We start from the raw sequence: 15,000 nt of genomic DNA on the forward strand, positions 1-15,000 counted from the left end.
TGAGAGCCACTGTCAGTGCTCACCTGTGTGCAGAGCGCCATCTAGTGTTGATGAAGCGCAGGCACGTGTGCTGACGTGTGTGTGTGTGTGTGTGTCTCTCTCTCTCTCTCTCTCTGTGTGTGTGTTCAGTGAGTACTATGAGCACGGGCAGGTGTGTATCCCGCTGCGCTGGCTGCCGGGTGAGAGTGTGTTTGAGGGAGAGTTCTGCAGTAAGTCAGACGTCTGGGCGTTCGGGGTGCTGATGTGGGAGGTGTTCAGTCTGGGCGAGCTGCCGTACCCCACACTCAGTGACCAGCAGGTGCTGGAGGGTGAGCAGACGATGATCTGAACTGTGTGATCTGTGCCTCGTGTCTATCTGTCATGTGTGTCTCTGTGTGTGTGTCTCATGAGTGTCTCTCTGTGTCTGGTGTTCCTCAGGTCTCCAGGCAGGTACTCTGCGTTTGTCTCCTCCAGTGAACTGTCCTGCTCACGTCTGCAGTCTGATGAGCCGCTGCTGGGCGTCCAGCCCTAAAGAACGGCCCACGTTCACCGAGATCCTACAGACTCTGACTGATGCCTCCTCAGACACCAAACTCTAGAGGACCACGACTGCCATCAGAGACTCGATCACACACATTTCAGACATGAGAGTCTGCTTGGAAACAAACACACTTCTGTCCCATTAATGATCTGTTTACACTAATGAAGAAGCTCCTTCCTCTTGCTGGAGCCTCAGGGACCCCGAGGATGACCTTTGACCTCAGCAGCGCAGGACAATCACAGATCCATCAGGTTACAGACACAGAACGAGGTGCTGCACACACATGATGCTGGAATCACGTCATGCTTGTGTGTGTGTGTGTGTGTGTGTGTGTGTGGTGTGTGTGTGTGTGTGTTCACAGGATGATGTCGTGTCACGAAACACAACATTAGTGGAATTCAGTGACTTCAGTAGTGGGAAACTGAGAGATTAATGATGAAGTGAGAGACTGACATACAAAGCTAATACGATAAACACATATTCACTAATTAACACACGTGTGTGTGATGAAAGAGAGATTGCTCTTAATAATAATAAGATCCTTGTTTTTCTGAGGCGCTCACATGTGACTGTTACTGTAATAAATTAATATGCAATGCCTCAGATTGCACACATTTCTAAGCCATGATTAATCACATTTTATTGTAATTCCCAGTTAATTTCCACATGGTTCTTCTGGATTGGTTTTCTCATAACAGACGTCCAAAAAACTGAGATGATACACTAATTACATTTAAAACTTAAAGTGTCATGCTGATGTGATGTAAATCAGCGGTTCTCAACCAGGTCCAGTAGGGGTTCTTAAAAACAGTATTTAAAGAAGACAAAAATAAGCATTAAAACAGCATAAAAGCAAGCTATTTCTAATTTTAATTCACCACTTAAACAACTATTTTTGTCTATTAAGAACTAGGAAGGAAAACATTGTTATATGAGGAATACTGATTTAAAAATGGTGATTTCTAGACCTGAAAGAGTCATGAAAATAGATCAAATGTTAAAACATTTTTATATAATGAATGTGCATTTCACTAGTTTTAATAGGCTAGAAATATTTTATTGGGTCGACATGTGTGAATAAATCAACAATAATAATAAAAACCTAATCCTGATCCAGTTAATCACAAATGAGTGGAAAAGTCCTGTAAATGAATTGGTCTAAAACAGGAGGAACCCTGAAGAACATTTAGCTCCTATAACTTGTGGAAAGCTGAAACTGAATGCACAGAAACCCGTATCCATAGATCAAATAAAACCGTTCCTCTCAGCTGATGTTATTGTGATGCATGATGTGGTTTGAGTTTATGATGAAGGTTTTGTGTCTCTGGTTTTAATGAGGCCAGTGCTGGTTTCATTCAGACTCCTGCAGCACAAACACATCTTGGACGGTTTGCTCTCAGTGGTTTTCTTCAGATGAACAGATAAAAATAACAGGTCAACTTTGTTTTTTGCAACTAAAAGTGCCTCGAACATGAAGGACTTATTTGCTGGTTTTTTTTACAGTATCTTTTGTAATGCAGTTAATGCGTGTTGTTTTTAAGAACTGCTTTTATATATTCGTTTCATGTGTATTTCTATCGTTGTTGCTGATATTTGTTTTTATTCTCTGTGTTCATCATCTGTTCATGTTCATTTTTAAGGCAGACACTCACATCATGATGCTTTTATATTTTGCTTTCTAAAGGTCACAGTAATCCAGATGTAATGCTGCTCTTTTATTAAACAGTCATGTTTTTAACAGCCTTGCTTTATCTGTGCTGCGTAAAATCACCTGTTTCAAGAATCCGATCTGTTTCTCCGTGTGTAATTAGTCAGATGATGTGATTTCCATATTAATCCAATGAAAATCATAGAATATGGTAAATCTCTCAAAAGCTTTGCCTCTTTTTGTTAGTGTTTTCCTCTGTTTGATCAAAGGACACATGCATTCAATGTAAAATAGTTCGCCCAAAACTGAAAATGTGCTCATCCTCACGTCTCATCAGTGGATGCTCTGCAGTGAATGGGTGCCGTCAGAATGAGAGTCTGATAAAAACATCCCAATAGTCCACAGCACTCCAGTCCATCAGTGAACATCTGGAGAAGACAAAACCTGAAACACATCCAGCATTAAGATGATTTTAACTCAAACACATAGAGTCTATAATCCAGAATAACACTTCCTCCATTGAAAAGTCTCACAGATTAGTTTAGATCTGTTTAAACGCTGCTTGATCTGTTCAGATTTCTCTCCTGATTCAGACCAGAACACTGTTTCACTGGAGGAAGTGTTATTCTGGATTATAGACTCTATGTTTGAGTTAAAATCATCTTAATGCTGGATGTGTTTCAGGTTTTGTCTTCTCCAGATGTTCACTGATGGACTGGAGTGCTGTGGATTATTGTGATGTTTTTATCAGACTCTCATTCTGACGGCACCCATTCACTGCAGAGCATCCATTGATGAGACACTGATGCAGTGCTACATTTCTCCAAACCTGATGAAGAATCAAACTCATCCTGATCTCTGATGAACTGAGGATGAGCACATTTTCAGTTTTGGCCAGGGACGGACTGGGAATAAAAACGGCCCTGGACTTTGACTAAACCCGGCCCAAGGCAATCGGCACAGAAACTCGACAACAGTCTGTCTGCGCCATCTTTGTGTACTGTTGATTTAAACACTCAACTTCAACTGAACATCACTTCCTAACATCATCCCTAGCAAGTAACTCTTTCTCCTCTCATGTTCCACACTTACTGTATTTTCCGGACTATGAATCACACTTTTACGGCCGTTCTCCAGATCACACAGATGGCCAGTCAGCTGTTCGTGGATGTTTCGATGTGGAAAGCAGTTCGGAATGGAAATATTGATATTTTATTTGTTAACAACATACTTTTCGTACCTTAAAATCAGAAAATGTTATGAAATTAGAGAACTAAGCCAATAGAGTTCAGAGCGTGATTCATTTGAGTCAGTTTGGGAGTTCAAAGCGGGTTTGAAAATAATTTGAGTCATTTTGGGAGCTCGGAGTATGGAGCGTGAATCATTTGAACCAGTTCAGCAGTTCATAGCGGGTTCGCGAATCATTTGCGTCAGTTTGGGGATCGCGAATCATTTTAATCAGTTTGGGAGTTCGGACCGGGATCGCGAATCATTTGAATCAATTCGAGAGTTCAGAGCGGGTTCGCGAATCATTTGCGTCAGTTTGGGTATTGCAAATCATTTGAATCAGTTTGGGAGTTCGGACCGAGATCGCGAATCATTTGAATCACTTCGAGAGTTCGGAGTGGGTTCACGAATCATTTGAGTCAGTTTGGGGATCGCGAATCATTTGAATCAGTTCGGGAGTTCGTAGCGGGATCGCGAATCATTTGAGTCAGTTTGGGGAACGCGAATCATTTGAGTCAGTTTGGGAGTTCGGACCGAGATCGCGAATCATTTGAATCAATTCGAGAGTTCGGAGTGGGTTCAAGAAACATTTGAGTCAGTTTGGGGATCGCGAATCATTTGAGTTCGGGAGTTCGTAGCGGGATCGCAAATCATTTGAATCAATTCGAGAGTTCGGAGAGGGTTCGCGAATCATTTGAGTCAGTTTGGGTTTCGCGAATCATTTGAGTCAGTTTGGGGTTTGTTTTAATGATGTGCCTTTTAACAGTATCAAGTATATTCAAAAATTAAACAAATTGTGCCTAAAAAGTGCACGCATCTAAGCTAATGTAAAGTTACATGGTGAAGTCATACTAGTGCGCGTGCACGTGCATTTTGAGTGCGTTCTTTCACTGCATTATTCTGTGTATTCAAATGCATTTATGAAAGCATGTGAATGATCACAAAATTCAAGATATGGGGTTAGAAAATGTATATATTTATATCATTTTATGTAGTTAATCAATATCACACAAAGAGTGCCATTTCAGTTTTTCTCCAAAAATCAGCATGTTTAAAATGTGATATTAAGTTACTACAAACAATAATTTAATTACAAATACAAAATGTTGGAGAATAATGTAATATATGAATGAATAATATCCTAAAGAACCTTTTTGCCAAAAGGGTTCTTTCTTGTCATTATAGAACCTTTTTAGCATCAAAGGTTCTTTGGAGTTGAGTAAAGAACCCTATGGTTCTATATAGAACCCCAATAAACCCTTTTTTCTAAGAGTGTGTTGTCATAACGTTCACCTTGGAGATTGAAAATGTTTCTTTTTTGAGACCCCAGGAGCCCAAATTCAGACCCAGAACAATAAAACCCACAGAAGAGGTGGGAGTTCAAAGGAGGAATCTTTATATTACCAAACTGCAGGGAGAGGAAGAGTAGATATAAGTCATGATCTGCAAGATTAACCACAATCTGATGTGATCCGAGCACCTCAGAGAAAACCAGTGTTGAGCTGCTGCAAGAGCTTCTGAAGCACAGCAGCTGTGGCCAAAGAGTTCTCCTGTGTTCTGATTGGTGGATGATGATGATGAGTGGATCAAGACTAGAGCAATCAAATAGTGAGAGTGATCTGCTCACCTGGTTATGTTCGTGGACAGGGACGGACTGGGAATAAAACCCGGCCCAAAGCAATCGGCTAATTTTGGACTGATACTGAGACTAAGGTGCGGTTTATAGTCTGAATGAGGGGATGACTGCGTGCGTGTGGGGTGCTGGGCCGTCCTGGAGTACCGGCCGTTCTGTGATTCTCCTGATCAGATGGCTAGTCCGTCCCTGGTTTTGGCTGAACTATTCCTTTAAGTTTCAGATCTCTGCATGTAAAGGCCAGCAGATGGCACCCAACCAATCCAACAAAGACTTTTCCAGTAGAGGACAGAGGTCAGATTATTTGACAGATCTCACAGCCGTTTGTAATCACTTTTGATAAGAGATGTGTTGATGTAGTTTGACTGATGTGTGTGAATGCATTTCCATTCTCTGTTCTCCACACTTTAGCCTCATAGAGCTTCATACTGGCTCTGCTGCCCATCAGATGCACCATAAATGGCCTCCATCTGCTGGACACTTTCCCCTGCTGACGTGCCTGTGTGTGTGTGTGTGTGTGTGTGTGTGATGAGTGTGAGAGGAGCTTCTTTTGCCATGCAAATGATGTCTGTCATCAGAGAAGAGCTCAGGTGCATCTTTCACCCGTGATGCTCTTCATGCAGATTATGACCTCCATCTCTGATTTTTCTTGTTAGCCTCTTATTTTAAATAAAAAAAGCATTTGTTGTTCTGACACTTGGCTACATGCAGATGTGTGTTTGTGTTGATTTGTGTGCGACCTGAACATGAAAACACTTGATTCTTGTTCTTCCACAGCTTCTTCAGTGGTTTGTAATAGCAGTGAACAACTGTTTATCAATCATGCCAAAATGCCAAAAGTTCTGGGTGTTCAGAGGTTCTTGAGATCCGTGACCTCTGAAGTTCTAATGTGTGTCACGTCTGAACACTAAACTCTTGATTCTGATGAGTTCAGATTAATAATACATGGATATGAAGCGTTTGATTCAAGGATTTTTATTCCCTCTCTCACATCTGAGTCTGATGCTTTTATAACCGTTTCTATGGGAACCACACTTGTGCTGTAGTGTCATGAGATGACAGAAATGCTTGTTGCAGTGGAATGGATTGATTGTTTATGTGTGTTTCTTTGAGTATGTAGTTTTATCAGTGAGATTAGGCCTACTTAGAAATTGACTAATATTTATATTAATACTAACTAATAGTATTTTTAATGTTTAATAATGCCGTTTTAATCATGTAGCCTATTTTTTAAATAGCACTTTAATAACTTTACTATTGTTCTTATTAATATCCCACATCTATTAATAGCAGACGGACGCGAAGCTCCTCCTCCTAGTGTGACGTATGAAATGAGCGCAACCGTTTTGGTATTTATGCAAATAAGCTGTCGCTTTTGCCAATCACTCTGCAGGCCGTCCCCCCTCGAGCCAATCGCTACAATCGAATGTGACTCGCCATATAAGGAGCGAGAACTCCAAAAAAGGAAACCGCATATCTCTTTATATGGAGGAAAGTAGATCGGGCGTGTATCGATCACTCCGCGCTGGCGCAGAGTGTTTCGAAGCGTCTCATCAGCTACGGTGATTGACAGCTGTCAACGGCGAGACGCGGAGTTAAAGCTGCAGCTGCGCGCGAAAGGAGAAGATCGCTGATATCAAGTGTTCGCGGCGCACTAGATGACGCGGCGGAGTGATCGCGGAATCGCTCGCGCGGTTTTCCTTTTATAGAAAGCGCGTCGCTCGCGGAGCTCCAGGCAGGAGGAGGTGAAGCAGGAGAGAGAGTGGAGTGAAGCCGGCAGAAGGCGCTCAGGTTCAGCATCACTTCTCAAAGTTTCTCGCAGACTCTGTTTGTGTATGAGAGCCGCTTCGGAGCTCGCTCTCTCACACTCTGTCGTCCCAGCGCTCCGCTGCCGTCACACGGATCGTTCTCTCCGGTGTCTAGGATGTTATCCAGCCAGACCGGAGCGGCTCTGAGTGGAGCCGGATCAGCGGCGGGGAAGAGCGCAGGCCACGGTGCGGTGCTGATGGGTGCCGGGGTCCGCACGGGGTTCGCGCGGGGTCTGGGGCCGCTGCAGGCGGGAGCGATGGGGCTCGGGATGACCGGGAGATTTGAACCAGTTAAAGAGGGACCCCCGCACGTGTGCAGCGGCTCTGACGCGGACTCTGACTCGGGTGATGAGGACGAGCTCATGGGGTCAGTCGGGGACGGCCGGAGGGCAGGCGGCGTCAAGCGGGAGAGAGCGGAGATGGAGGCGGCGATGGTGGGACCGAAGGTCGGCTTGCCCCCCGGGGCGCTCGCGGGTGGAGCGGCCGGAGCGAAACCGGGCAAGAAGACCCGTGGCAGAGTGAAGATAAAGATGGAGTTTATAGACAACAAACTGCGACGATACACGACCTTCAGCAAGAGGAAGACAGGCATCATGAAGAAGGTGAGAAACTGAACTTCAATCAAAGTGTTTCTGTAATTCTGATGCAGTCTGGTGTTAAAGATCATTTCAGTTGACTGCTAACTGAAAGTTTGTAAGTCCTGCTAGAGAACTGCATAACTGAATAGAATAATTAAATGAAAATATATCTGAGCGAGTGTAAAGGCGACAGGAAATAAAGTCATAAAAGTAACATCACTTGTTTCTCCTAAAGCAAAGACTTTTGAATGTTGCAATTAAATGTTGCATTAAACCCAATTATGTTATATTAAAATTGATACAGTTCCTAAAATTTTTAAAAGTTAAAAAATAAATAATATATTACTCATTATGAAATATAAAAAAATCTATTTTATAATAAATTAATATTTTGTTATTTATTTTTATGGGATGGTGGGCTAAATCAAAAGTCATCATGTGCTCACTCTGGATTTGGGCACTTCAGAAGTTCTCGGTATGCAGATGTTTCTCGTTCTTGGTTCTCGAGCTCTGGACTCTTGCTGTATGTTTTACTCCTGGTGGATAAATGAGGGGCAGGTCTCCAGGAGTTTCTGGAGCTGTGGGTTTGCTGAAGTCTCTCTGTGGTGCCTCATGTCCCGTCCTTCGGTAGGTGATCTGAAGTCACTCACAACAGACGTGACGGCTGTGAGCTTTAAATAGAACGAGCAACTGACATTCTCTATTACAAACCTCGAACCATCATGACCCACATAATCTCAGGCCGCCCAAACACTCACAAACACAGCTGACGAGATGCTTAGAAAGTTTTAGTTTAACACAAATCCTCAGATTGTTTGCTCACCTTCATGTGAGTTCATACTTGCATGTTTTTTTTCCATAAAGCACAAAACAACCATGTAAAAAGAAAAATGTATAGCCATTTTTTATTCATATAGGGAACATGACCCTCAAATTCCATTATTACCATAACTCTGTATTACTGTATTACTCATGCATTGTATTCGATTTCATGTTTCAGTAAATATAGCTTCATATCATCAGAAATGCTTATATTGTACTTAAATGGTGTTTGATGATTGTGTGTAAAAGAGCAGCATGAACATTACACGCAGTATCTCCTTTTTTGCATTCCAAAACATGAGGGTGAGTAAATGATGAGATGTTCATCTTTGAGGGAATGATCACTTCAGTGGAATAGTTCAGCCAACAGTGAAAATGTGAATGAATGAAACAGCTGATAAAAACATCAGAATAATCCACAGCACTCCAGTCCATCAGTGAACATCTGGAGAAGACAGAAGATGAAACACATCAAGCATTATCAGCTGTTTGGACTCTCATTCTGACGGCACCCATTCACTGCATAGGAGCACATCTTCACTGTTGGCTGAACTATTTCTTTAAGATCAAGTAACAGTCCTCCTCATTGGCTGTAGTTCAGCAGGTCTGAGGATCTTTCATCAGCTCATGGTTCATCTGAATCAAAGTGTGGCGGGTGTCTCTCTCGGGTCCTCCTCCTGATCTTCATGATGGATTGGAAGGAGAGAGCTGATAGTCTTCCTGTGGAAAGGGAATTCTTCCATTCATTATGCTTTGAGAAGTGGAGGTATGAACCAGACGCCAGCCGTTATCTGAAGCGCACATCATCCTGCTGAATCTAGAAGCGTTTAATCTGTCGTTCATCAGTGATTTGGGTGTTTTAACATTATCCATTATCCACAAGTTCCTCCTCATGTCACTCACAGACGTTTTAGACCCACAGTTCCTTCCAGAGAGTTTGTGTGCATCTCATTTCCCGTGGTTGGGTTCAGCAGGCGTCCCCACGGGTCGTAAACCTCACACAAATGTGCTTTCACACCCCACACATGCTGGATGCTGTTAGCTGGAGCTCTTCACCTGCCGTCCTGGACAGCTGAGCAAACGCAGAGCTGAAGAAGAGACTGATCACAGCTCTCTCTCTCTCTCTCTCTCTCTCTCTCTCTCTCTCTCTCTCTCTCTCTCTCACGCCTGCGTCCAGCTGCTCCTCACACACATGACAAACTCAAGTCTCCAGAGTCTTGTTTCTGAAAAAAAGTTCACACTTAAAACAATGATGGGTTCAGGAAAATCATCTTGTTTTCTCGGTTATAAGTTCGGTTTTATATTGACTTTTGTTTATTTGCTCTTTTGCCATGAAGATAGCCTCGCTGCTGACAAGGAATTAATAAATAAATGCAAGTTTTAAATGTAAACTCAAATAATGTTCAATGTGATCATAAAACAAGACTTTATATCTTAAATGAATGGAAAGTGAATTACATTTAGTGGAAACATTTGGTACTGCGCCCAAACAAAGTATTATATATATATGTTATTATTATTATTATTATTATTTTGAGAGATCAACCTCAAATTTGGAACATAACTGTTTTTGTGCATTTTTCATAATAATAAACTTAAACCTCTATAACAATTTCTTTCTTTCTTTCTCTACTTCAGCAATAACCTTGAAGTGTCTTCTTTCAAAAGAGACTGAACTCAAGTCTGTGCTCAAAAAGTGGCTTACAGCTAATAAATGGATTATAATTATTGCATAAATATAATTTCGTAACATAAAATCCCCTAAAAATTAATTTCAATGAAATAATTGTATAAATATAAAAAAAAAAATCTTTCAAAAAAAGTTTCATTGGCGTCCAGTTATATTGTTATGTTTATGTTTATGTTTGTTATGTTATGTTAAACTGTTTGATGTAGTAAGCTGGCGTTTGTTGTTATGTGAATTTATTTGATAGTTTACCACATAAGTCTCAGTTATTTAGCGTTAGCGACTAATGAATCCGAAGTCTTACTTTTGAGAAATAATGTGTGTTTGCACTGATCTAACGAAGGCAGTGGTGATGACTGAAGGTGTTCAGGTTCTAGTCTAGATCTGTTTCCTCTGGTTCAGGAGTTCTCTATAATATCTTCCGATCCGAGAGCTCGTTATACTCTGTATGATGTGTGGTACAGTTTGATGGTTAAAGGTGTTGGTCAGTCTCTCGTCCAGCTCGCTGACCAGTGGCTCTATTAATAGAGTCTTATCTCACACTGTTCCAGCCGCGTCTGGACCCATTAAAGCGTCTCCGCTGGTTATCTGTTAGTAAACACTGATGTTAGATTGAGCGTGAAACAGCCAGAGCCATTACAAACATCTCTTCAGTCTCAAACATAAACCTCTTCTGTAACTGATGCATTAACACAGTTATTCTCCTCTTTATTGATCTGAAGCTGCTTTGAAGCAATCTGTCAACTCTACGCCGCTTTCTACTGTCAGACAGGGAAATAATGCTTCCGTAATGCAAACTAAATCAATATTTCAGTTAAAGTTCATTGTTGATTCAGTTCAATTTAATAACTGTGTGAAGTTTAGCAATTATGGATCGAGGAATCAGAATCAGTGTTTCTGCATCAGTGTCTCATCAGTGGATGGGTGCCGTCAGAATGAGAGTCTGATAAAAACATCACAATAATCCACAGCACTCCAGTCCATCAGTGAACATCTGGAGAAGACAAAACCTGAAACACATCCAGCATTAAGATGATTTGAACTCAAACACATAGAGTCTATAATCCAGAATAACACTTCCTCCAGTGAAAAAGTGTTCTGGTCTGAATCAGGAGAGAAATCTGCACAGATCAAGCAGCGTTTAAACAGATCTAAACTTTAATGTTTTTCCCTGATGGACTGGAGTGCTGTGGATTATTGTGATGTTTTTATCAGACTCTCATTCTGACGGCACCCATTCACTGCAGAGCATCCACTGATGAGACACTGATGCAGTGCTACATTTCTCCAAACCTGATGAAGACACACACTCCTCCTGCTGTGTGATGGTGAAGTCTGACTGTGTTGTGGTGTGTGTGTGTGTGTGTGTGTGTGTGTGTGTGTGAAGGCGTACGAGCTCTCCACGCTCACAGGGACTCAGGTTCTGCTGCTGGTGGCCAGCGAGACGGGGCACGTCTACACCTTCGCCACTCGGAAGCTGCAGCCCATGATCACCAGCGAGACGGGCAAAGCTCTGATCCAAACCTGCCTGAACTCTCCCGACTCTCCGCCGCGCTCCGACCCGTCCACGGACCAGCGCATGAGCGCCACGGGCTTCGAGGAGACGGACCTCACCTACCAGGTGTCTGAGTCCGAGAGTCTGGGAGAAACCAAGGTGAGTCTGCGGCTCTTCCTTCACAATTGAGATGTTCTGCTGGATCTCCGGACTCTTTTACAGAGGTCTGTCATGGTGTTTTATTAATGTATGAATCACACTCTCTCGAGTCGGTCCAAAATCTACACGCTGAAGAGTTATTGTTGCCATATCGAAGCGCTCAAGTATTTAATTCCTCCCGTCTGCGCTCGTGTTTGTTCTCCAGACGCTCAGTGTTTACTAGAGTGATTCACATCTTCACTCCTCGCTCGTCCTCCGGCAGATAGTGAGTATAAATAGTGCTGCACTTGTTATGACCTTCTCTTTGGAGTCTGTTGATGTGATCCGGTCAGAAATGAATCACTAGTAAATGACAGAGACGTCTAGATCCAAACAGCTCATGTCTGCTTGTTGCTTTGGGTCTGGATGAAGTGTTGGTCTCTCCGTGTGTTTGTTCTGATTCAGCGTCAGCAGGATGCATGTGTCAGATCTCTGCTGTATTCGTGAAGATAGGTTTATTCAGCTGTGATTGGGATCGGCATCACATATATTGTATGAATATATATCAGGTTTATTAGTGTTACTTGATGTAAAACAAATGTTCTCTGAAATAGAAGCTATGCAGACATATAAAACACAAAGTTGCTTCTCTTATTTTCCAGTAAACAAAATCTGTAAATAATTGAATAAACATAAACAAATTGCTTTACACTTAAGATTGTTTGTTTAATATGAAAATATTTTTACTAGTTTTAATTACAAACAGTCAAAAAAGTCACAGTCGCTGAAAACATGCAGTGCTGTGATAAATGTGTTTATTTTGAATTAAATGATTTGCAGATTTTTATTTTAGTGTAAAACAAGTTAAATAATACTAGTGAAGTTTATGATGAGGTCATTTCTGTGAATGGCTCTGAATCACTGGAAATGATCTGAATATCTCATGCAGATTATTAAATATTTTAACTAGAAATAAGACAAAAATACATGCATAATGTCTGAGCTTGAGGAAACCTGTCTGGGAACACTCATTATTTTACATTAGCTCCTGATATTAAGGACGGCTGCTGCTCTGTGAAAGGTGTGTGGGGTCAGTGTGTGTGAAAGTGAGTGATGAACAGATGCACCTGTCCTGAGACCCGACGCGAGCGGGACAGAGCTGCGGATCAGTGGAGCGCAGGCCTCTCATTGATAAAAACAGGATTCTACCTCCACGACCATATATGGACATCTACAGCCCAGCGCTCCACTCACATTCCTCTAGAGCTGCAGCTGTCTGTGTGTGTGAGAGAGTGTGTGTGTGTGTGTGTGTGAGAGTGTGTGTGTGTGTGTGTGTCTGTGTGTGTGTGTGTGTGTGTGTGAGAGAGTGTGTGTGAGAGTGTGTGTGTCTGTGTGTGTGTGAGAGAGTGTGTGTGTCTGTGTGTGTGAGTGTGTGTGTGTGTGTGTGTGTCTGTCTGTCTGTGTGAGTGTCTGTATGAGTGTGTGTGCTTGTGTGTGTAAGTGTCTGTATGAGTGTGTGTGTGTTTGTCTGTGTGTGTGAGAGTGTGTGTGTGAGTCTATGAGTGTGTGACTGTCTGTATATATGTATGTGCTTGTGTGTGTGTGTGTCTGTATGAGTGTGTGTGAGCATGTGTCTTTATTTGCTTGATTTACAGGTGGAAACTATTTGTTCTTCTTACTCTGTGTTTTTGATGTTTTCAGTGCTTATATCTAATCATTCTTCTGTGTTTAATCTGCTGGTGCAGTCAGAAAGTTAGCTTCATTAAAAGGAAGAACAAGTTTAATTTTTTCTGAGCCCATTTGCAAATGTTTGTTATTGTTTTAAGCATAAACTCATTCCATTTGGATCATTGTTATGAAATGAAGACTTTACATCTTTAAAAAAATCTTGATTTAAGTATGTTTAGATATGTTACTGAAAAAGGCAAAAATACTTGTTTAGAAAACCATTTGTTTGCAGTGAAGATGTATAAAGCTAATTTAATACCATTGTGATGGTCACAGGGAACAAGCCGAAATAACACAAGCACTAGAAACATACGTGATACAGCTGACCTTCAATAATCCAGGCAGGCAGAGTGGTGTCTGAGACAAAACTATATACTAGTGAACAAATGGGGAACAGCTGTGTGTGTGAGTAATTGAACAGGTGTGCAGAATGAACCAGGTAATGAGTCCGGGAGCAAGGGAGAAACACAGGTGGAGCAACTAAACAGTAATGAGGTGACAGGGTGGGCGGGGTCAGAGAAGGACAGGAGAGAGCACATGGCACCAAATAAACACAACACTCACAGAAGACTGTGACACTCATGATGTTTTTGATGTTTAATGTGGTTAATGTCAAATTTAGAATTAAAGAGCATAAAGTAAGACATCCATTGTAAAAATGACTTTATTTAGCCTTGTTTTACTGCTGCAAATGAAGTTAATTCAGTGATCGATATTCTGTCGCACTGCACTTGACTAAACAAGTGTGGAAAGTGAACAAATCATTCAGACAAAAAACTGCAAAACTCGTGTTTTAAGGATTATTAGATATACGCTATTAAGTTCAACATTTTTGAGTTTGGTTATGGGAGACGGAAACCTGTTTGGAAACACTCATCGTTATACAGAGAAATTTTTAAGTTGTTACTGATTAAAACGAAGGCTTCTTTGAGCATGATGTGTTGCAGTGCTTCGGGAGCGTGTGAGGGCTGTGTTTTAGGTGCGTGTGTGTGGTGTGTTTGCTCATTAGAGTCCTTCATCTCTCACACTCTTAAACAAGGCCTGACCCAGAGCCGTTACTCTCTCCATCCTGGGCTTTAGAGTCGCTTTAGCTTGGCGTTGGCAGTGCATTCCAGCGTTACAGTGCCAGACCTCCATCCGTCTCCTAAACACAGCCACATCTCCCACACACACTCTCAGAACCAACCCGTGTGTGTGTGTGTGTGTGTGTGTGTGTTTCACCAGCAGAAGTCTGTAGTCTCCAGAAGTGTTTTGCATTGTGATTACTCACAGAATAAAGTCTCATTACTCTGCCTACGATGTAAAACATCTCTAAACGCATTCCCTCGACTCATTCATCATCCGTGACAGCCAGAAAACACTTTCCCAATCTACTCTTTCTTCAGGACTTCTACGTGATAAACAAGTTTAGAGAATGCAGATGCATTAGCTGTGTGGAGCTGGTAATACTGTATGCAGCATTCGCATGAAATTAAGAATAATCGAGAGTGTCGCTGAGATAATAGAAGGTTGTTTTCCTGAGATACGCAGCTTTATCAGACGCAGACTGATTCAGTCAGAGTGAATCGAACCAGTTTCAGACTGATTTTAGAATAGTTTCCACTGATTATTTCAAAAGATTAGGCTAAGCGTCATGTAAATATAAAGACATGTTGTGTATTTGCTAAAGCATGATGCTTGCAACACCAAGGTCATGGTTCAGCAGGGAATGCATGA

General features: G+C 41.8%; 2 protein-coding genes and 1 long non-coding RNA gene across 6 annotated transcripts in view; 2 read left to right on the forward strand and 1 right to left on the reverse strand.

Moving 5' to 3' along the window:
- The window catches only part of LOC128028897 (protein odd-skipped-related 2-like), a 62,825-nt gene that overhangs the window by 26,028 nt on the left and 21,797 nt on the right, over positions 1-15,000 (reverse strand). The gene's annotated exons all lie outside the window — the stretch shown is intronic.
- LOC128028900 (uncharacterized) lies at positions 5,040-5,678 on the forward strand. The gene is made up of 3 exons (XR_008187261.1): positions 5,040-5,108; positions 5,252-5,322; positions 5,440-5,678. It is a non-coding gene; the product is annotated as an uncharacterized LOC128028900 (long non-coding RNA).
- Positions 6,596-15,000, forward strand: part of LOC128028896 (serum response factor-like) — a 190,813-nt gene continuing 182,408 nt past the window's right edge. For all 3 annotated transcript variants that reach the window (XR_008187260.1, XM_052616217.1, XM_052616216.1), the window contains exons 1-2: positions 6,596-7,438; positions 11,311-11,577. Coding sequence is in view for 2 of the 3 variants with exons in the window: in XM_052616217.1 (XP_052472177.1) it covers positions 6,953-7,438; positions 11,311-11,577 (753 nt within the window). In the remaining variant the exon portion in view is untranslated. The remainder of the gene's footprint in view (positions 7,439-11,310; positions 11,578-15,000) is intronic.

Source organism: Carassius gibelio, chromosome A15 (genome assembly GCF_023724105.1).
Source record: "Carassius gibelio isolate Cgi1373 ecotype wild population from Czech Republic chromosome A15, carGib1.2-hapl.c, whole genome shotgun sequence".
Taxonomy (NCBI): domain Eukaryota; kingdom Metazoa; phylum Chordata; class Actinopteri; order Cypriniformes; family Cyprinidae; genus Carassius; species Carassius gibelio.